The sequence below is a fragment of the Elephantulus edwardii genome, unplaced genomic scaffold, assembly GCF_000299155.1.
Source record: "Elephantulus edwardii isolate Elephantulus edwardi_28Jun2011 unplaced genomic scaffold, EleEdw1.0 scaffold00003, whole genome shotgun sequence".
NCBI classification, from domain to species: domain Eukaryota; kingdom Metazoa; phylum Chordata; class Mammalia; order Macroscelidea; family Macroscelididae; genus Elephantulus; species Elephantulus edwardii.
Window position 1 is genome coordinate 17234563 of NW_006399753.1, and position 23394 is coordinate 17257956.

The 23394-nt window shown below is 41.5% G+C and overlaps 1 protein-coding gene across 1 annotated transcript in view; it reads right to left on the reverse strand.

The window, feature by feature from the left end:
* The window catches only part of FER1L6 (fer-1-like 6 (C. elegans)), a 134441-nt gene that overhangs the window by 80149 nt on the left and 30898 nt on the right, over positions 1 to 23394 (reverse strand). Inside the window, exons 11-17 of the mRNA XM_006879308.1 lie at positions 21305 to 21413; positions 19840 to 20023; positions 15121 to 15241; positions 12163 to 12263; positions 8789 to 8879; positions 6294 to 6413; positions 3701 to 3853 (exon numbers count right to left, since the gene is read on the reverse strand). Coding sequence (XP_006879370.1) covers positions 3701 to 3853; positions 6294 to 6413; positions 8789 to 8879; positions 12163 to 12263; positions 15121 to 15241; positions 19840 to 20023; positions 21305 to 21413 — 879 coding nt within the window. The remainder of the gene's footprint in view (positions 1 to 3700; positions 3854 to 6293; positions 6414 to 8788; positions 8880 to 12162; positions 12264 to 15120; positions 15242 to 19839; positions 20024 to 21304; positions 21414 to 23394) is intronic.

The following is a 23394-nucleotide window of genomic DNA, read 5'->3' on the forward strand; positions in this document are numbered from 1 at the left end:
GGTGATGATAGAGCTGATAGTGAGGAGTAGGAGGACAGTGATGATGGAGCTGATAGTGAGTGAGCAGTAGAAGACTAGTTAATGGGTATTAAAAAATCCAAGACAGGGCTCCAACTACAGTCTCCTGAGTTTATTTGACCACAGAATGGTTAACGAAGCCATTTAAAGGACAGATGTTTCACAGAATATACACTGAGAAACTGGAGATTTTCTACTAAGCTTTGTCTTTCTCAGCTTCCTAATTGCCGGCTCAGAAGCGCGAGTGAGTGGCAGGTCAGTGAGCACTTTGTCTCTCCTGCAACAGTCCAAGCTCTTTTCAGACTCAGCCCTTCAAGAGAGGGGAAATGAGAACAATAAGAGGAAGTAAAAGAAAGTTCAAACACAGCAATGACAAGCAAACAGGAATGAAATTAATTTGCTGAATCAGCTTATCAAGATGTCTCATCATGCCAGTGCAACTGAATTAAATAAGATTCAGAAAGCCATCACCCAAAGCAAACCCAATGGCAAAAGGAAAACACAGATAAGGAAGTAGTTCAAGGCCTACAGACACGTTGATAAGGAGTGATATACAGATGATGGGTGACACAGGCAGAGGCTGGGTATTCTCAGCTTTTTCTTCTGCTTTGTTTGACAGCTGTTCCTTTTTTTCTAATCTTAAATTAGTGCAGGATCCATCAAAATATTTAGGAAGGCATAAGTATAACTTTCTACCAATTTTCTAGTATTTTTAGCTTTCTGACATAATATGCTTTTTTTAAGATAGATTTTTCTTGCCACTCCAGCAATTCTTCACTAAAGAAAGTTGATGGAAAAACCTTGACCGTTCTTTTCTTGTTTTCTAGGAGTGCTTTTAAAAAGCATTTTAGACATCTGACAGAAAAACAACACACAGAGCCAAAGACCACTCAATGGTTACGGAGATGGCCCCTAATTTAAAAACAAAACAAAACCCCAAAAAAAACAAAACCCTGAGAAGTTGGATATACTTTTCATACTTGATTCCGTGTTTATAATTTCCTATTTTTTTAATAATTTTTCATAGTATTGAGTTGTTATTTTGCTACCTTGCAATGGTAACCAGAGAGGTGTCTTGTTTCATTTTAAGCATGTTTAAGACCTAGTGAGCTTAGATGGTATAGTCTATAAAGAGTTGTACTGCTAATCTAAAGATCATGCCTCAACTATACTTTAAAAAATTACATTTTTTTTGACTCTAGTATTTATTGAGTAGTAACTCTGGGTGCAACACAATTCTGTACTTTATATGCATTTGTGTGAAAAGATGGCAATAACTTACTCAAAGTCACAAGGTGAGTAAATACTATCCCTGGAATGTCAACCACAGCTGTCATATTTCAAAGCCTGTACTTTAAAACATTGCTGCACCTTAACCCCTCCTGCTCAAGAGTATTGGTACTTCCATTTGCAACATTCAGCAATCACATAAACAATAGCCACTAGAATTTAAACGGTGAGTAAAAATTACTGCCCTTCACAATACTCCTACTGAGTAGATATCCAGCTTCTGTTGACATTGGAAAGATTGGGAACACATTTTCATATAGGAAACTATTTCCCTGTAATGCCTTTCATCACAGTTAGTTCCACCTTCTGGAAACACATGTAAGTGTCATCCATACATTTAAAGGTCTTTACCGTATTGTGAAATCACAGTTCAGCAAAGCATTACTCTTCTCTCACCCATTCCTCATAGGGCTTGGTGTGGTTTTGAGTTTTTCTCTCTCTATTTCAGGTAGTTGAAACATAAATATGTTAGAGTCATAAAACAGAACTGAAATTTGTAGGAGGGGAAAAAATATTCCATCAAACCATAATCTTGGTGCCAAGCACTGATGAGAGTGTTAATCTCATGGACCTTTTTCCTTCCTCCCCCAAAGATTTTCTCATATTTACCTACTACGGTACTAAAATAATTTTTAGAAGAATTAAAATATCCAGTATCTCTAAGAAAGACTGAGATCTTGATTTCATTGAAATCATTGCCATTTGAGAGGGGGCTAACTCATAGCTAAACCCCCAGCTTGTTTTCTGAGGCTATAAAGTGCACAGGAGGAGATTGTCTATCCTTCTCCTTAGAAGCTGCTGGTGGGTTTGAATTACCAGAGATGCATGGCTTTGGGGCTAGTAGTATAACTCCCTATGGACTACACACCAGAATTCCCTAAACTTTGGTTGTGGTTGTTGTTGTTGTTGTTAGGTGCTCTTGGGTCAACTATGACTCATTGTAACCCTAGGAATAGGAGATACATCATTGCTCTGTCTTGTGCCGTCCTCATCATCTCCTATATACTTGAACTTAATGTTTCAGTTGTGTCAGTCTATCTTATTGAGAGTCTTCCTACCTTTTGCTGACCCTTCACCTTGCCAAGCATGATATCCCTTTCTAAGAACTGGCCTTTCCTGACGACATGGCCAGAGTAGGGGAGATGAAGTTTTACGATCTTTGCCTCTATGAAGCACCATCATTGCATTTTCTCCAAGACATGTTTGTTTATTCTTCTGACAGTCCATAGGATATTCAATATTCTTCTCCAACTGTATGACTCAAAGGCATCTATTCTGCTTTCGCTCTTCTTATTCACTGTCCAACTTTCGGGACATATGAAGTAATAATTATAAAGACCATGGTTTGGATAAGGTGTACTTTAGTCTTTAAATTGACATTGTTAGTTGAAATCTTGGTTAGAAATAACAAAATCCACCCAATGACTGTGTTCATGAGGAACAATAGTTCATTAGCCATCTGGGAATTCAGCCTGTATGAAGTATGCTGGGACTCCAAATGAGAAGGACAATCAGACTTAATGTCATTAGGAGTCTTGAGCTAGCAGTTCTGTGGACTTTCCTTTCACTCTTAATGATATTTGAAATTTATGAAAAAATATAGATAGCCTCTTTTGAAAATGTCATGAATTAATAGCATAAAAGATAATGAAAAACTGAATAGAAAATGCATCATTCTAATGAGTAACAAAAGAAATAAAAACCAGTATTTTTTATGTTGTTGTTGTTGTTATGGTGGTGGTGCTGGTGTATCATGGAGTCAGAACTGACCCAGAGACAGTTAATCACATGGGAGAAGATTGTCCATTCTTCTCTTGCAGAGCAGCCGGTGGCCTTGAACCACGTGCCTTCAGGATTGCAGCACAGTTTCTTGCCACTAGGCCACCAGAGCTTCCTACAAACTGGAAAAGCCAGATCTACCTTAACTTGGATCTATCTGGAGATGTAGTAATTGGGAAATATTCAGACCCAAGGTAGTGCAGGCTTTTTCAGTTGTCCTCATACCTTTACAAACACTGGAGAGGAGTCAGAGAGATGGACACACACCAGGCATGATGAACTACCCAGGAAAACACGGGTTTTAAGCTGCTTGTTGCTGTTGGTGCCATCGAGTTACTTGCGACTCATAGCAACCCTATGGACAGCAGCTCATAGTAAAAACGAAAACCTACCGTAACCAGTTGCCATCAGTTCAGCTCTCAGTCATGCTTATCGCACATGTGTCAGAGTAAAGGTAGACTTGATGGGATTTTCAGAGGCTGCTTTTGCATAGATTGATAGGCCTTCCTTCTGAGTTTGTATTGACTCAAACCTCCAATCTTCTGAGTAACAGCCAAGCATCTTAACCATCTGCACCTCTAGACTCTTACAGTTAAAACTAGTGCATACTTACTTTGAGGAAATGAGTTTGAATCTTCCCACAGTGTTTGCCCATTTGCTCCTTGACAGGGGAATAGAGCAAGTCTTTGGAGGCGATACGGGCGTACGCCGCTCTCTTGTTGTTGCTCAGCATCCAAATGAACACGTCAGGGATGGTGTGCTGTGGCTGTGGAATGACAGAAAATGGGGCGGCACATGTATCCCACAAGTGCACAGTCATAGATTTCGCCTATCTGAAAATAGCTCCTCTTCTCTTGACTTTAAAACCTATTCTACGATTTAAAGGACCTCTACAATCAAGTCAGTTCAGTGTAGCTTCCTGGAGAAGAGAAAGCTTTTAGTCATGAGTGTAAATCCCATATTCCAAATTACTCACTGCATTTTGAGGAGATGAAAGTTTGACACCTAATTTGCCATTCTGATGGTCTACTTTCATCTTTCTGTAGAACAAACAATTTGCTATAACATTTTTTTTGTGCAAGGGGAAGAATTTTTCAATTAAATATTTAATAAAACAAATTGTACTTCTTCAAAGCCAGGTGATATTTGCAGAACATTGAAAGAAAATGACAAAAATGAAAATTCATCAATGTCTTCCATTTACATGTTAGAAATGAAAAACAATTCTTCAAGGGACTTGATACCTGAAATACAATTGCCAGGTATTTTAGCTCCATTTCAGGTGATTATTCAGAAGAAAATGGACTAAATTGCAGAGAAAAACTAGACTTTAAAATGAACTAACCTAGGCAGCAATTGCAGAATTCCCTGCCAAGTGGCCCATTATATTGCATATATTTGAATTGCACACTTTGGAACCAATATAACTACTACTACACACACACACACACAAAAGGAGTTATATGTTCTTTCCGGAAGTAGAAGCAGATGGCCTTTCTAGCCTGGTATTACTGAGGTATAAATTAGTACCCGAGGAAGGTCATCCCTTGTCTCTTGATATGGAAATACAGACATTGGTGTGGAGGTTTTCCTGGCCACAGAGTCTGTCAGTCACGGATTTGATGTTTCAGTGTCTGGTTTGAGTCATTTGAATACATATTAAAATTCCTACATCACTGTCTGTCTCACTATTTGTTATGCCTCCCGAGAATGATTGATATGTGACAAGAAATAAAATTTTTCAAGAATAACAGAAGCATAACTTTCAGCCAAACAACAGGTAGGTCTATCAGGTGAACCACAATATCAAATATGCACTCCTTAGAATAGGAAATCATTCAAGACTACAAAAGGAGTATTTTTCCAGAAACAAAGTTCAGAAAGCAGGAAAAAATAGGAAATAAAGACAAACGAAAAGCATAAAGACAAGGGGAAGAGGAAGGAGTTCTCGCATTGTAAGAACTGTAGTCGATGGCATGAGACAATATATGTGTGAACTGTTGGATGAAAACCTGATTTGCTCTATCAATATCTACCTAAATTCAATAAAAAGTTGGAGAAACCACAGTAAAATTAATGAAGATCCTACTGACTGTCTTGTTGATAATGATAATATGGAAAACACACTTTCTTGATAAAATAAAATATGTTGTTGTTAAATGCTGTCGAGTCGTAGGTGACTCATAGCAATCCCATGAACTTTCTTCATTTCTCCAAGTTCATAGGGTTTCCAGAGGCAAGCTATTTTTGGAAGTGGATGCCACTCCTGCTTCCAAGCTTGTTTTAATCCGGGGAGGTTGCCAAATGCTGTCCACTATGAGTAACCAATATTGCATTTAGCACATCAGGGTCACAGTGTTCAGTATCACAGCAACCACGAGTTACCTCTGTACAGCACATCAACAGAGCAGTGCCGTAACACCTAGAAGAAACACACTTTCTTGATAAAATATAGTTTAAGAAAAACACTAACAGAAGGAGTAGAACTTTACCTCTCTCTGACAAGTCCCCCTAAAATACCCAATTTAAGAAGTCTCCATACATCCTCAAGTGTCACAAAGCACTGCCTGTTGGTGGCAGAGGTAAAGACCTATAGTAGATCATTTTAAAACAGTTTAAAATAGGTTTGGAAGCAGGAGTGGCATCCACTTCCTAAACCACATGCCTATGGAAACTATGAACTTGGAGAAACTATGATAGTTATAGAAAGGCATCAGGTCTTTGGTTCATAGAGTCACTATGAGTCGTGCTCAACTCGATGGCAGTCAACAACAACAACAACAACAACAACAGATCATCACAGTAGTCACCAGAAGACACTGTTTACAACTAACTGTAAAATAAAAAGCTGTTTTGATCTTTACTGGACAGGAATTTTAAAAAATCTTCTTATAGTTGAAGATTTATCAAACGTACGGGGTTTATTTGGATTTTTCTTGAATCCACCAGGGAATGTGCTTATTATTGCTGCTGAATACTTACACTTTGCAAGAAATCAATAAAGCTGTACATGTTTGGCTTAATTTAAAAATTTCTCACCCTTTCTCACCATTAAACTAATAGTGCCTGCTCAGCTCCGCAGGGCTTAGAAAAAAAACAAAACAAAAAACAGTGCTTTATCTTTCCTCCTCACCAAATGTCCGGCTCCTACTAGGATGGCACTGCGTCTCATTTTCCAAATAAAGTTTGGCTTTTAAAAGGATTACCTCATCAACAAGAAAGCGGATCTTTTCCACGAAGTTTTGGGCTTTATCGATCATCTCATCGAGAGAGAACTTTTTCTGCTGTTGTTGAATAATCCCTTTGGCCTCCTTGGCCATTGCCTCCTAAAACAAACAAACAAAAAAAGTCAGTGAGAACTTTCTGGACCTATGGACAACCAGCACTGTGCCGTGCTGAAGAATCTTGATGCTTCTCTGCTCTGTTCTGAGCCACTCACCACATGGGCTCCTTCAGGGTCTCCCCCTGGATCTGCCATCCATTTCCCAGGATGGAGACAGTCCATGTCATCTTACCTTTAATTGACACGAGAAACGAATGCCCAAAAAGGTCCAACATTTGCCAAAGTCCTACAGTTGTATTAACCCTGACCCCAAACTAGGTTTTCTGATATTTAACAGCAACAATAATATCAGCAGTCAAAAGTCATTGAGCTAGACTCCAAGGATTTAAGTAATAAGTGACCTGGTCAGTTTCGTGTTTTAGAAAGACCATTCTAGTTGGTTGTGGATGATGGATTAAAATAACAGTCTAGGCCAGAGATGCTAAGGTATTGGGCTTAGGAAGTCATTCTGGGCATAAGAAAGTGGAGCAAATTCCAGAATCTTTAAGAAGTAGAATCAATCAGACCTGGCAGATCCAACTGGCTATGTAAGATGACGGGAAGGAAGAACTCAAAATTGATTTTTAAGTTTCTGACTGGTGCAATATGTATAACTGCCTTGCCAATACAAACAAGAAGACTATGGGTCCAGTAAAATATATCAGGTTTGTGCTGCTGTGAGATGAACAGCTACAGAGATTGCATGCGGAGATTGGAATCCTGGTTTGCATGATAGAACTGGGTTCTACAAGGATACTGGTGGTTGTGGAATTTTTGTACTTTTTCAGACTAAGGATGAGAAAACACTATACCAATGTGAATAATGCAGTCGGATGGACATTGTAGAGACGGGAAAGAACAGTCAGAGATGTTAAAGAAGGACAACTGTTGTTAGGTTCCATCAGGTCAATTCTGATTTAACAGTCCCGTGGCTGCTCCATAGGGTTTCATAGGGAGCTCTGGTGGCCTAGTGACAAGAAGCTGTGCTGGGATCCTGAAGGCATGTGGTTGAATCCCACCAGCTGCTCCACGGGAGAAGAGGGACAGTCTCCTCCTGTGCGATTAACTGCCTCTGAAAACCCACCAGAGGGTCAGCTATGGGTCAGTTCTGACTCAACGGTACACAACAATAACAACAACAACAGTGTTGCTCCATAGGACTTCATAAACGGTAACTGTTTTTCTCCATGGAGTGGCTTTTGTTGTTGTGTACTGTCAAGTCAGAACCGACCCAGAGCAGACCCCCTGGCAGGTTTTCAGAGGCAGTTAATCGCACAAGAGGCAACTGCCCTTCCTTCTCCTGCTGAGCAGCTTGTGGCCTCGAACTCTGTGCCTTCAGGATTGCAGCACAGCTTCTTGCCAGTAGGCCACCAGAGCTTTAAACCACTCACCTTGGTGCGCTAAAGGCTCACCAATCACCATCAGACTTACTTAAAGAAGGAATAAGGTAGCAGAAAGATCTGATACACAGTGGGAATGTGACACCCCTTAGTGATTTGGAGGGCAGAAGAGAAATATTCTGGCATAATCAAAATAAAGACATACTAGGAGTTAGGAGACGTGGATTTTAATTTCTGGGCCACAGTTAAATTATCATTTACTCTCTTTAGGTCTCATCCACAGCTTTTCAATTTCTTGGACAACTGCATGCTATTTTTCTTCTTTAGGATTAAGACCCCTGTAACAATTGGCTTGAGCACTTCAGAGATTGCCCTATCCTTCAGGACAAGGTAAGGTTCAGATCTGCGGTTCATAGAGTCTCTATCCCACAACAACAACAAGCACAACCTACAGGAATTTCTGGTACCATTGTGATAGCTGAAGTTTGGGGACAGGATAATCCAGGGTCTAATTTAGCTTGACTTTTCTCAATCATAGCTCTTTGAACAAAAACTAAGAATGGACCAGGCACCCAGCACTGAGTGAAGAACCCAGGACACACGGAGGCATCCAGCTACACAATTCTCAAGACGTGCATGAAAACATGGCTTTTCAACTCTTTGTACAATTTTCAGTGGCAGAAAAACAAAGAGAAAAAGAATAGAGTTGTTTCTCTTCGTCTCAGCATGTGGGACAATAAAATGAGATCTATAGACTGTGACAAAATACAGATGTAAAAAACATAGACAAGGGGAAAATCCACCAGGGTAAGAAGTGGTGTGGAAAGGCTTCTAGCTCATTTTTTACAATGTTCAATAAGTGCAAGTTCATTTCCAGCTGGTCCCCGTGTTCTTTTCCCTCTGGTTGTCTCCACAGGACAGATGTTTGACTTTTAGACCTTTATCTTCATCTGGCCTGTGACCTATTCTTTGTCCATCATGTTTATTTTGAAGGCATACATTTTAACTCTGTTCACGGTATAAATAGATTTTCACATACCAGCTCCTGCCAACAGAGTGTAAGTCGTTTCTTATCTAAGGTAGTTTGGTTCAACATCTTGGGCTTCTTTTCTGCTTCAGCGATAAAGTCCCTGGAAGAGAAGAGTGACAATCTGAAACGTGATTGATCCAATTCCAGAGATTTGTAATATGCTTTCTGCAACACAACACGGAGGCAGATGAAACTTATTTCTTGTACAGGATTATATAATGAGGACTTTTATGAACAGCACACTGAGAATTGGAAATCTACCCAGACCTCACAATAATTTGAAGGCATGGATATTGCTTTTCCATTGTCTTTTTGTTGTTGCTGTTAAAATTTCAATCAAAACTTATTTTTTTTAACTTACAATGCAATATTATTCATCCATAAAGAGAGGTGATGTTTCAATACAAGGTAAATGATGGATGAACCTTGGAAACATTATGATGAGTGAAGTAAATGAATCTCAAAAGGACAAGTACTATATAATCTCACTTGTGACATAGATTGAGTAGGTAAATGTGCAGAGACAAAGTCTGTGAGTGGTTCCCAGGAGCCGGAAGGAAGTAGAAAGGGAGAGTTAAAAAGCATTGAATTTCTATTACAGTGATAGAAATTTGCCAATGGCTATTGGTGATGGTTGCACAATATGATTAATGTAATTAAAGTTTGCAAACTATACAAATGAAACAGTTGAAATTGACACATGTGTGCGTTTTTACAATTGTTTTTGTGTCCATTATCTTTTACATGCATCCATTGTGATTACTGTCAAAATATATTACAACTGACACAAAATGTCATTTCTCTTACTGTATAAACTTAAAAAAGTATCCTAAAAAAATTGAGAACTGCATTGTATAGGAAATATTTTTTATTCAATTCTGAGTCATGTTTCCACATTTTAATATCTATAAAAGATTAATTATTGATATTTTGGCAGAAATAAAGTTAGAAACATGTTCAAAAGGAAAATGGTAACAGATTAGTAATATGCTTGAAGAAGACCAAAAGTGAATGGTCACAAAACTTGAGGTAATAATATTATCATCCTCTTGTTTGTTGATGGGCACTTAGGTTATTTCCAACTCCTTGCTATTGTGAACAAAGCCACAGTACATGGGTGTGCATATGTCTGCTTGGGTGGCAGTTATGGTCTCTTTGGGGTATATTCCCAGTAGTGGAATTGCTGGGTCAAATGGTATTTCTATTTGCAACTTTTTGAGAAAGCGCCATACAGCCTTCCATACTGGACATTATGCTGAGTGAAATATGTCAGTCACAAAAGGACAAATATTGCATAGGGCCACTATTGTAAAACAGGACCGACATCGTGGTTGAGTGAAGACAGAGAAGGAGGAGATGAATAATGTATACTGCATTGAAACAGATGAGGGAGAGAACTGTTTAAAAGGGATCTGTGATTGGGTATTATTGTCATGACAGGAGTCCAGAATGAAGGCTGCACAGTGGAGTGGACTCCGGGAGAGGGATTGCATAACAATTAAAGAAGTTTTCTTTTACTTTTCAAGGAGAAGAGTGAATGGGGCAGGGGCAGCGGGGGAGCTGGGAGAAAAGTGCAACAATGAATGAATGGAAAACCTAAGTCTCTGTAAACGTTCTTTAAAATTAATTTTAAAAAGGATTATCATCCTCATCCATAAGAACTTAAATGTAAATTAAAATTGTCATGTCCAGTTAAGGTTAAAAATGGATATAAATTAGGATGGCAGAGGTAGAGGAATATTGTCATTGTTCCACAATATTCTTCTTGTTGTGTCCCATCAAGTGGGAATCAACTCGTAACTGACCTTCTAACAGGTTTTCTGAGGCCATAGATCACACAGCAGACTGCCCATCTTTCTCCCACAGAGCAACTGGTGGATTCAAACCACTTGCCTTTGGGTTGACAGTGCAGTTCCTTACGCAGTAGGCCACCAGAGCTCCCTGCATTATCGTGTAAGAGCATAATTTGACTCATTTTAGATGCTATTGGGAAGCACTTGTTAAAATGTAAATGTATATTATTGTCTGATCCATATAATACACTAGCATACCAACTTAATCTCCTCCTTTCCTCATTCTTTTCATTACAATAACAACAATAATAACAGATTTTCTTCTCAAGTCTTGATTTAATTTTGAGAATTAGTCCGTGTGTTCCTTATGTGACAGGCAGCTTCTGGGTGGTCCCCAGCCACCCACCTTAATCCTGTATCCTTACCCTGTGTGACTTCCTCGTCTCTACCATAAGCTGGACCTGTTGGCTTGTCGATAACTAGCTGTATACAGCAGAAGTGAGAAGTCACCTATTATTTCATAAAAGACTGTGACCTCTATCTTGTTCATTTTCCTCTCCTTGCCCTCACTGGTGAAGCCAGCTGCCATCTGTATGAGCCGCCCTATGGAGTGTCCACATGGCTCTTGTTTGAAGGTGGCCTGCAGCCAACAGCCAGCATGAACTCAGCCTAACAGCCCACAAAGAACTGAATCCTGAAAATAGCCATGTGTATGGGCTTGGAAACAGAGTCTCCTTCGGCTGTGCTGTCTACAGCCTCAGTGGGCACCTTGGCTGTCGCCTGTAAGATCCTGAGCTAGAGGACCCAGGTCGACCACATCCGGATTCCTAACCCACAAAACCGTGAGATGAGAAATGTTGTTGGGTTGGGTTTAGCTATTACGTTCTGGGGGTCTTTTGGGACAGTTCTAGCTTATGAATATAACCAATTTGGGATCTTTTATTCTTTTGTCGGAAGAGTCCTGAGGGTGTAATAGACTAAGATGTTAGCTGTTGGAATCCAGCAGACATTCCAAGGGAAAAAAAGATGAGACAGTTGTGATTTTGAAAAGATTCACAGCTAAGATACCCAACAGGACAGTCCTACTCTGTTCTCAAGGGTTCCTGAGTCAGAAGCAACTTGTCGACAGCAGGTTTAGGGTTGGGGGTTTATTCTATTGTCTACTACTACTACAAATCATCGCCAGTGCCTATAAATGGGTTACAGAAAAATGGCTGCTAAATGTCCTAAATACTGCTTGCTGTAACCTGTCCACCTCCCTGTAAAATACCCAATGAATGTTCACCAAGTGCATAGACTGGGCTGGGCACTAACATTGCTGTCATTTTCCTTGTTCCTTCGAGTCTTTGTACTAAATCTTTATCTTCTCATGTCCCACCCCTTTGGCTTACATTTTAGTTGTGCGAGCATCAGGGAGCAGTATTAAGCTCAAAGGTGCCAGTTAACCTAACGCCCAAAGGAAAGACGCACCGCTGTGTACACAGTGCTCACTCTGTCTGCATAGAAAGTCAGGTGTGTGTTTCTCAAGGTGATAAAGAGCTGCTTTCAGAGCCGCTCGGCTCCCCCAACTCCAGCTGTCGCTGCCGCTACCTGCTTTGACCGATAAAGTCACTGAGCACCGTCTTCATTTTCTCTTCCGGAGCCTCCTCTGAAACCTTGATCAGTTCTCTCACTTCTTCTAGGCTTTCTTCCTGCAACAAACCACAGCGGAGCAGGGATGAGGGGTGGGGATCACACACTGTAGGAGACAGAATGACAGTGAAAACATCCCAGACACAGCAGTTGGCTAAATTTTGCTTCAGAGATGGAAGAAAATTTTACTCAACTTCTTGAGCCTGACGTAGGATATGTCCCTGTACCCCAAGCCTGCAGTGAACCCTGACTCTGAACATGCTTTTTCTTAACTGAGATTGATTCATGTACAAGTCTTCTCCTGCTCTGTCCACACTTATTGTTTCTGCCACAGATATACTTCCCAGCTAGGCACCGTTTACTTAGTCTACCCTGCAGGGAAACATAATGCCACTATGCAAATAAATGATATGCAATTACCAAAACTTGAAAAGCAATGTGAAGTTGATTTCTTACATACAATCATATCAAATAGTCTCTGAAGTGAGAAGGAATTCTTGATTACGTAATTTTAGCTGAAGGACATGGCAGGCTGTAGATTGTGATGACTACATGTTTGTGTGTGTGTAATAATTGCACTTCTCTTTCTGGATCTAAACTCTAGTATTTCATTCAGTGGCTTGAAGACAGAAGTACACACTGCCACCACTTTGCTAGGATTTACAAAAACTACTTCCGCCATCACATGCCACAGTCTGGCACGTGGGGATCTGTAGTCCCTTCTTTTCCACTTCAGTCTCTTCCCTTCTTTTCCTCCTCACTATAATCACAGACAACGTCATGGGAACATTAAAAGGTTCAAGCTACGGATCCTATTTGGTCCTGGGATCATTCAAATCCCATTCTTACCAGTTGTAAGGAACCTGACCACTTTATGAACAGTTTCTTCACTTGTAAAATGGGATAATCATCACAGCAGCCTACACGCCATAGGGAGATATGAACTTCCTCAAACACTGTCTAAACTAGTAGCCAGTGAATCAATTCCAACTCACAGCAAAACTGTAGAGCACAGCGACCCCAGAGGATTTCCAATGCTATAAATTTTTACAAAAGCAGAATGCTGCATCTTTCTTCCATGAAGAAGCTGGTAGGTTTGAACTGCCAATCTTTTGGTTCACAGCTAAGAACGTTAACCACTGTACCCAGGATCCTTTAAACAGCCTTTGGGTTTTAGTGAACATTTAATCATGTTAGTCATGAGAAAATACTGATATGCAGGTGCAGAAGGAATCTTATCACTGAGAAAGGACTAAGAAGTAAGTGCTAAAGGTTACTATGGCCTGAAGGAGAAGTTTTGACTTGTTTTGTCGAGACTCTTAGAAATAAACTTTCTGTTTGAGAGAAAAATGAAGCCAACTCTACAAGGATAACTGGTGGCCTCCACGTGGTGTGGCAGCTGGCCAGGCCCCCTGGCCTCTTTCTGATTATTCTTCATGATGCCTAGAATATCCGAGGGCAGAGACAACCCATGGCCTTATACAGCTAGAAAATAGTATTATAAAGCAAATCAGAGGGAGAAATGATCTTCCCATATTGTAAGTTTCAATGGAATGGGAAGGAGACTAGGATGGGAAGGGGAAGAATGGAATGGGAAGACGACCAAGGTCACATGGTGAGGGATTTTAAGATCGAGAATAGATGTAAGTAAGGTGTGTAGAGTGGGGAAAAGAAGAATTGTGTGATAATTTGTGTAATGATTGTGCTCCCAGGTACTAAGGCCGATTTACAAACAGTAGGAAACAGGTGATGAACAAATAAGCATAGAAATAAACTGACAATGATAATAAAAGCTCAGAAGGGAAAGAGCAGGGTATTGTAGGAGAGGGAAAGAGAGAGGAGAAGGGTCAGAATTCTCTGATGAAGTGAACTGAAGCTGAATCATGAAGGTCAGTTGAGTTATACAGACAAAGAATGTTGGGGGAAATGGTTCAGGTGGATAGGAGTGAATGCTAGTAGATTTAAAGATTGTAGGTATTTCCTCTCTTTGAGAAATCCAAGAGAGCCATGTCATTGGAATACAGGAGGGAGAATATGTAAGAGATGGACAAGAGACGTGGGTGGGCAGGAACCTGTTGGCACCTGTCGCCCAGCTGGACCCTGGGAGGCCTCTCGCGACTCAGAGAGGGACACACACATGTAAGAAACGCTCTCGGATCCTATGGCTTTTTTTTTCCATCCCAAGTGGGTGTCATTGGGCCTGTTTTTAATTGGTTTTGATCAAACATTCTTCTAAGTTGTATAGCCCTGGTCTGTCCACTTGCTGTACAGAGGTAACTCGTGGTTGCTGTGATGCTGAACATTGTGACACTGATGTGTCAAATGTGAGAATGGTTACCCATGGTGGACAGTGTTTGGTGGAGCTCCCCGATTAAAACAAGTTTGGAAGCAGGAGTGGCATCCACTTCCGTAATAGCTTGCCTCCGGAAACCCTATGAACCTGGAGAAATGGTAAAGTTATACAAATGTCCAGGTTTTTCGTTCATAGGGTCACTATGAGTCGCCTACAACTCAGCAGCACTTAACAACAACAACATCTTAGATGTAATGAGGACCTACTGATTTTGTGAGAAGGCTGTCAACCCTTTCCCTCTGGAGTAGAGGAAATGGGTCTAGTCACAGGTCCCTTAAGGGTATAAATCAGAGCAAGAATTTAATGTCAGGTCACCTGATTTCAAGGCCAGGGATTTTATATTCTCATTCCCTTGGGTTCACTTTGTAGAAACCACATGATTTGTTGTTGGTGTTGTTATGTTTTCTAAATATAATAATCTCAATATTTTTAATTTACTCTGAAGTTGAGGCTTTCTCCAAGGCAGATAGATACCCACACCTACACACATACACATACACAACTCCTTTGCTTCCCTCCCCATTCCCTGGTCATCAAACCAGTCAGCTGTCCAAGGTGCATACCAGCAGGTCTGCCATTTTCTCCAGCATGTTGGACCAGTGAAGCCTGAAGATTTGGTCTCCCCAAGAGCTGATGAAGTGAACACAGGGCTTCTTGGAATCAAATGGCAAATAGTTGTAGTTCCTGCAAACATGTAAATAAACAAATAAACTTTCATACTGAAAGTTAGTTGATAGTCAACGGTTTCCAATCAATCCAGCTGCGTGTTCAAGTTCTGCGTGTTGTGGCCAGGGTGAGTGGTGATGGCAGTGAGACAACTAAAAACAAGAGAAAATGAGCAGTTACGTGACTGCAAAGGAACAATGCTGACAGCTGCCATCAAGACCCAGGGGAAAGGTTACAAATGATCCCTAGAGGGCAGGATTTCTTAGGCAAGCACATGAGAAGAAAGGTCCTCAATTGAGAGAAGAAAGAGTAATGAAAACGATTTAAGTATCTGTATTCCAGACACTGCGTAAGGATCAGTTGAGGTAACAGATGTGATGTTTGGCCTTGTTAGAGAAGTCCAAGAGGGCACTAACATCATTAATGAGGCTGAAGGTGTGTATACCCTCGAGATGAACTGCTGCCATCATCAGCAAACAAACTTGTAGTGTCCCATGGCTGGCCATGCACTCATCAGCTATTCATTGTTGCCTGGCATTGGTGCTAATGATAGAAGAAGTGGCTTTTGGGGTAATAAGAGTCATGATGTTTAGTACAGTAGCTAATATAGGGGGGTATGCAGACAAAAGAAAGCTTTGAGGGTGACAGTAAAGGTGTTTGAATGAAAAGAGAGAGAGAGAGAGAGAGAGAGAGAGAGAGACTGACTGACTTTGTTTCCACTAAAAAAACAAACAACAAAACTAAAGGGAAACTTCATCCAGAAAGAGTGTTGGCTGTTCTTTTTAGCTCTCTAACGCAAATTTCTTCTGAAGGCAACAATAACATTAGCAAAGATGCCCCATAGCCTGTTCTGCAGAAAACACACCAGCAGGTGTCCACGCAGATGAGAAGCCAAATAAGTCCTTGGCAGAAACAGAGACTGTTATTGCAGCAGGAGAACAGAAAGAGGTTAGACACCAAACTGCTCTCTTGATTTTATGCCTTTTAAAATGACCACATGGAAATAAATCCCCAGCCCACACTGCATGTTGCTCCAAGGTTACTTTGGTTTGTAATTCTTCTCTAATGAGGGTCAAGACCTTTGCCCTTGGGGTTCTTAGGATCTTCTGAGTCTTCTGAATGCTGTGGCTTCTTGGCCAAGCTGTGGCACAGACGGAGGACACCAGATGGGAGCACACCACACCACCAGTGGAGCGAGAAGACTCCTGGTTTGAACAGTTTCCCTGACACGACTAACCTGGTGATTTGGGGCAAAGGTAGGCAGGTCTGGGATCCCAAGGATCAAAGGATGACCCGCCACTCATTCATTGTCTTCAGCTCCAGGACAGTGGGGCATGTGGGGGTATAAGCTGCACATGAGGGTGTATGCTGCACATGGGGGCATACACGCATGTGAGTATGTCCACTGCATGTCGATGCATACACTGCTTGTGGATGGCATTGATTCCAACTCCAAGCAGCTTTACAGGATGGAGCAGACTGCCCACTGGGGTTGTAAATGTTTACAGAAACAGATTGCTACAGCTTCCTCCAACAGACCTTGTGGTTAGCAGCTGAATACTTTAACCACTGTACTACCAAGACTCCCCTGAAGTCCCCTCTAATGGCCAGCAATAGGCTCAGAATGGCCTGGGGAACATGTCCACTGCTTGGTCACAGAGAAAGGTCACAGAGGCCCCTCTGTGTGCTCGCAGACAACGCTCCTAGGGCTGCAGAGCTGGTAATATGATGCTGCCCTAGTTTTTAGAATAGATATAAAGATCAGACATGTTCTGGACTATATTTTTAATATGAAAGTGTGGGCAGACAACCATAGGGTCAAATAGAAACCCCAGAGAAGAGGGTCCATAGAAGGGATAGTTGTTGTTAAGTGTCATTGAGTTGAATACGATTCACAGTGACCCCCATGAACAACAGATCTGAACTTCCCCCTGTCTTGCTCCGTGTTCATCACCTCTGACACATTTGAGTTCACGGAAGCAGACACTGCATCAATCCATTTCACTGAGGGTGATCCCCTCCACCTTTCCGAGCATGATGTTCTTTTTCAAGGAATAGCCTCTCCTAACAACGTGTCCATAATATGTGAGGTAAAACGTCATCAACTTTGCCTCCACGGAACATTCTGGTTGCCCTTTCTCCTACACATATCTGTTTGTTCTTTTGACAGGCCATAGGCTATTCTGCAGTCTTCTCCAATATCATAATTCAAATGCATCAATTCTTCCCCTGTTATCCTTCTTCATTGTCCAGTTCTCAGATGCATGGCAGGGGTTCGAAAGACTGTGGCCTGAATTGGGTGCTTTAGTTTTTAGACTGACATCATTGCTCTTCAGGACTTTGGTGAGATCCCTGACAGTAGACTTGCCCAATGCTATAAGTCTTCTAATGTCCTGACTACTGAGATTTTGTCCCAGATTTTGTCAAGACTTTTGTTTGAATTGACTAAGCTAAAGATCAAAAGTTTGCATCCACTCAGAGGTGCCTTGAAATAAAGGACTGATGACTGCTTCCGAAGTCAGTCATTGAAAGCCACAGTTCTACTAGATAGACATGAGGCCACGATGGGGCGGAATCAACTCAATGGCAACTGATTATCAAACTGGTTATCAAAGATAATGAATTCTAGACTGAAAATAGTGTTGTTGTTGTTGTTATGTGCCCTCGAATCGTTTACGACTCATAGTGACCCTATGCATAACAGCCCTAAACCCTGCTCTATCCTGCGCCAACCGCACTGCCTCTGACACACCCATCCCAATTACCCCAGTCACCGAATCAATCCATCTCATAGAGGGTCTTCCTCCTGCGCTGTCCCTCCACCCTCCCAAGTATAATGTCCCTCTCCAAGGACCCGTCCCTCCTGGCAACATGCCCAAAGTATGTCAGACGAAGCCCCAGAATCCTTGCCTCCAAGGAGTAGCTTGGTTTAATCCTCTCCAAGATGAATCTGTTTGTTTTCCTGGCAGTCCATGGTACATTCAGTACTCTTCTCCAGCACCACAGCTCAAAAGCATCCACTCTCCTTCTGTCCTCCCTAGTCATTGTCCAACTCTCTCATGCATAACAGGCGATTGCAAAGACCATGGCCTGTATCAGGTGCACCTTAGTCTCCAGAGAGACACCGTTGCTCCTGAGTACTTTAGAGAGGTCCCTAACAGCAGACTTTCCCATCGTGATATGCTTTTTTATTTCCTGACTGCCGGTGCCAAGAGTGTTGACTGTGGAGCCGAGCAAACTGAAGCTGTGAACAATCTCAATCTCTTCGCCATCCATCCTGACGCTGCCAATTGGTCCAGTGGTGACAATATTTGTCTTCTTGACATTGAGCCTCAGTCTATACTGAAGGCTGCAGTCCTTGACCCTTTGCAGCAAGTGCATGAGGCCCTCCTCAGTTTCAGCAAGCAGGGTTGTGTCATCTGCATAACGCAGATTGTTAATAGATCTTCCACCAATCCTGATGCCATAATTCTCCTCATAGAGCCCAGCCTCTCGGATAATCTGTTCTGCATACATGTTGAAAAGGTATGGAGACAGGATGCATCCCTGGCGTGCACCCTACCCAATTTTGAACCATGCAGTGTTACCCTGCTCTGTTCTGACTACTGCCTCTTGGTCCAAGTATAGGTTTCGCATTAGCACAATTAAATGTTCCGGGATTCCCATTCTTCTCAGAGTCAGCCACAATTTGTTATGATCCACACAGTCATTCTTTGAACTCTCTACTGAAAATAGTACAGAGTTCAAAGAATGCTAGTGATAAAAACTTTTGGGGGGGGCAAGGTCTTCTCTTGCAATTAATTGCCCCTGAAAACCTTCAAGAGGGTCAGCTATGGGTTGGTTCCAACTTGATGGCACATGACAACAACATCATATCTGAACCCAGTCTCCTTGATTGTAAAATAGGAAGATCAATGTACTATTCCAGCATAGCTTTTTAACTCAAAGCAACAAGCTCAGTGCCTAGAAGACCTTTGCTCTGTGTACCTCCCTTTTCTTGGCTCCTTGCAACTCTAGCTTATCCTTGGTACCACTTGCTTAAGACCGATTCTGTAGTTTTAATTCTTTGTACATATTACATATTGGAGATTTGCATAAGCTAAAGGAGATCAGTGAGGTGCCTCTGGCTGCTTCCTGAAATGGCCTTTCCTTAATGACTGAAAATTGTTTTCTATACTCTTCAGTTCACAAGTTCACGTGGCAGGAGCAAGATAAGAAATGATGTCCTCAATAAACACACCAAACTTAGTTTAAATAATTGCCCAGTGCTCAGAGGAAGAAAAGAACTGTTAATTGAGTTTAGATTGAATTTTCAAATGCTGCCTTTCCTATCGTGCTACACTTCAAAGTTACAGAAGGAAAACAATGCTCCAGGTATTTCAATGATAGTCAGCACCTCTGCTCTATGCAGCCGCAGTACGTGAACAGCTGACCACAGAAGATTACAGATCTGGCAGGGGACACTTAAAATATTACCCTGTTCACGTTTTACTCCCACAACTGAGAGAAATATTTATGTCTGTTGTGTTAGAAGGAAAGTGAATCAAACAGTCCCAGAAAATTGGACAAAACCTCACTGTCAGAGACCCTCACTCTTGTGGCTCCTGTGTCCCCACCTGTTCCCTTCTGTGACCAGTGGCTTCTCTGGGTGGGTGGTGGAGACCATTGGGACGGTAACGTCATGGGCAGCGCTTCCTTCTCCTTCATGCAGCAGCGGGATGGCGTCTTCTTCAGTTAGTTCAGCTGACTTCTTCTTGCTTCCGTGATGGGACCCACCGTCAATCAGGTTTCCAAAATTACCTGCAGAGGCAGAAGCAAGGACAAGCAGTGTGGACCTGCTTGGTGTAAGAGAGGCCAGTTCATGTCTTTCGAGGACAAGGGCGTAAAATCTCAGATTGAAAGTGGGAAAAGCAAGGGTTGGACTGAAGAAGTAAGATTGACAATTACAATATGTTGCACTCTTCATTCATTTTACCTATTCTCATACAAGAACTGTCTGAAAACAGTGTATGATTATGCATTACATGTATTAGAACAATCTGGAACAAGGGGTGCATTGCAAAGTGGCTGGGGGAGAAGGAATGAAGAAGAGGGAGGAAAATATGCAACAATGAAGAAATGAAAACCCAACCTTTCTGTGAACTTTTGTTAAAAAAAATCACAATTTTTAAAAAAGCAAAAATAAATCATGTACATTACTGATTAGAGTCAAGTATAAAGGAAAATGGTCAATTGAAATACTAAACCAAGGAATAACCATTTTTAACCCATTGACACATATCCTTCCAAAGTTTTTCTTGTAAGGGAGCTCTGGTGGCCTAGTGGCAAAAAGCTGCACTGCAATCCCAGAGGTACTCGGTTTGAATCCACCGGATTCTCTGCTGGAGAAGGAGGGACAATGTCCTCATGTACCAGTCAGATCCGATTAGACGGAACACACACAAAAAATTAATATAAAATAAAATTCGAAGTTTTCCTGTAGATGTTGAAAGGGTATCATTGCGGATACAGTTCTTTGTAATTTCCCTTTTCCTGGACACAGAGATTTGAGATTCTGTATCTGTCACTCCAACCATTTGATTTGAGAGAGTTGGATTCCATCACCACCTCCTGCGCTCTCAAGAGAGGGCTGCCTTTACTAAAACCAAGACTTCTTTCAAAGGAATTCTCCATCTTGAAATGATTTTCCCAGTCCAAGATTACTGGGAATTACAATAATAGCTCCTACAATGTGCCTGGCACTTTGCACGCATCAACGCCTTCAAGGAGCTATTGTTATTCCCCTATTATAAATAAGTAAACTAAAACCTGGAGAAGCTAGGTAAAAAGTTAAATGAGTGTTATGGAACTGGGGTTAGCAGTCAAATCGACTTTAACAACTCTTCATTATTATTTTTAAAATGAAAGTATAAAAATAAAACCATCTCTTCTAAATTGGCACAAGAGTGGGCAAAGAATTGTTCATTCCTTTCTGACAAACGTTCACCAGAGTGTTAGCATCTTCATTTAGAACACTCGTTCATTCCAGAAACATCTTAAGCCTCTCTAATGAGAGCCACACACTGCATTCTCTGCACTCACCAATGGAAACTTCGAAGCTAATGGGTTTGTCTCCAATCTTTCGGTCAATCATGGTAGCTTCAAAAAATGCTCCAAAGAGTAAAAATTCCTCATATTTTTCTGGTATAATCTATAGAAAATTTAAAAAATTAGATTAGCTTTTTGTCTTTCTCATCACAAAGCTTGATTAATGATGTTAACCCAACCAGGCTTCTAAATAAATGGGCTTGTGCAGTTTCTAGGGATTCATTTCAGTCTGAAATGGCATCAAATATTTCTCAAGTAATTAGGCTGGAATCAAGTCAATAATTTGCAGATTCAAATTTAGCCATTTCTCTGGAATGATACAGTCTCAGTCTCTGATCTTCCCTTTTAAAGACAACCTCTCCTTTTATTTTCAAGAACAAACTGTGTGGAACTTTCCAAAAGGCTCTTAGTGAATTAGTGCTTGGGACCACAGGCTGGTGGTTAGGCATTTGGAAAATAGAACCCTTCCACCAGATCAGGATTCTTCGATTTATCCAACCTGGTCACATGTTTAACTTTCTCTGTGTCTCATAACAAACATGAAAGGTAAAAATTTGGACCATAACTACTTTTTTCTGGACTAGGAAACTGAAGCTTAAGGCTTTTGAGCTATTTCCCCAGGTATTCTGGCTACAGATTCAGTACTATCTGAACCTCCTGTTGGCTCAATGCCTGGCACTCACCCCAAGTCAGAAAGGACTTCCTGGAGAACACCAGCCAGGAAACAAAGGCATTCCCCTGAGGGTTAGTCACTGTGCTTGTGGGGCACACGCGTGAGCTCATCCACCATGAAGAGTGCTTGGTGGGGTTCGTGGAGAGGAACTCCAGGTGAAGCATGGGGGGCATTCCCTTTTATATTTAAAATGGAAATAAAGCCCAGAGACTCCAGGGCTTCTGTCCCAAGGTCACAAGCCATAACCCTTCCCTTGGGAATGGGCATTTCATGGCAAAGCACCAGTCGGCCCACTTCTCTACCAAACACTGTAATCCAATTGACCTGAGGAGGAGTCTCAGAGACAGCATACTAGAATTTACCCACGTCGCCTACTGACAAAATGCTGCATTCTTTAATTTTTTAAACTATCAATTGTTGTTGTTGTTGTTGTTGATTTCCTTCGAGTTGAGCACGACTCATAAGTGATCATATGAACAAAAGACTTGAAGCTCCTCTACAACTATCAAAGTTCATAGAGTTTCCAGAGGCATGTTATTTAGGAAGTGAATGCCATTACTATTGTTAAAGTAAACAGTTGAGAGAAGTTATTTAGAGTTTGCATGTATCCTGGGAGTCCCCTCTGATAGTTTACAGCCTCAGAGCCCAATGGAGTGTCACTTCAAGTCAGACCGAGAACAGTGGGTTTGCTCGGGTGTCATGTATCCTTGGCTCCAGAAATCTTTCCCATAATGAGATGGGGAGGGAGGGAAAAGAAACAATCTTGGGGGCTCTATGATACAATAAGCGAAAGTTCCCTTGAGTTGTGATTCAAGGAGCTGTGGTGACACTCTGGTTAAGGCATTTGGTTGACAGTTTGAATCTACCACCTACTCCATGGGAGAAAGATAAAGCATAAAGGTCCGTTAAGATTTTTAGCCATGTGAAGAGACATTGTAATTAACTACATGAATCAACCATAATTGATGTTATAGAACAACACATGTGTGAATGATTGAATGAAGACCCAACATGGCTTGTAAACTTTTGTTGTTGTTGTGTACCGTCGAGTCGGAACTGACTCACAGCTGACCCTCCAGCAGATTTTCAGAGGCAGTTAATTGCACAGGAGGAGATTGCCCATCCTCCTGTGGAGCAACTAGTGGCCTCGAACCGTGTGCCTTCACGATTGTAGCACAGCTCCTTGCCACTAGGCCACCAGAGCCTCAAGTGTAAAAAGGAGAAATGAAATAAAAAAGATTTGTTATTTTTAAGTAACATCAAATGAGAACCAACTCATAGCTGAGCCTTCCAGTTTTTCAAAAGGAGTAAATCGCCAGAGACGGAGTTCCGCTGCCAGAGACAGAGTTCCGCTGCCAGACGGGCCGGGAAGACACCCAGGAAGAGCAATAGTCAGCGGAACCCCAGAGGA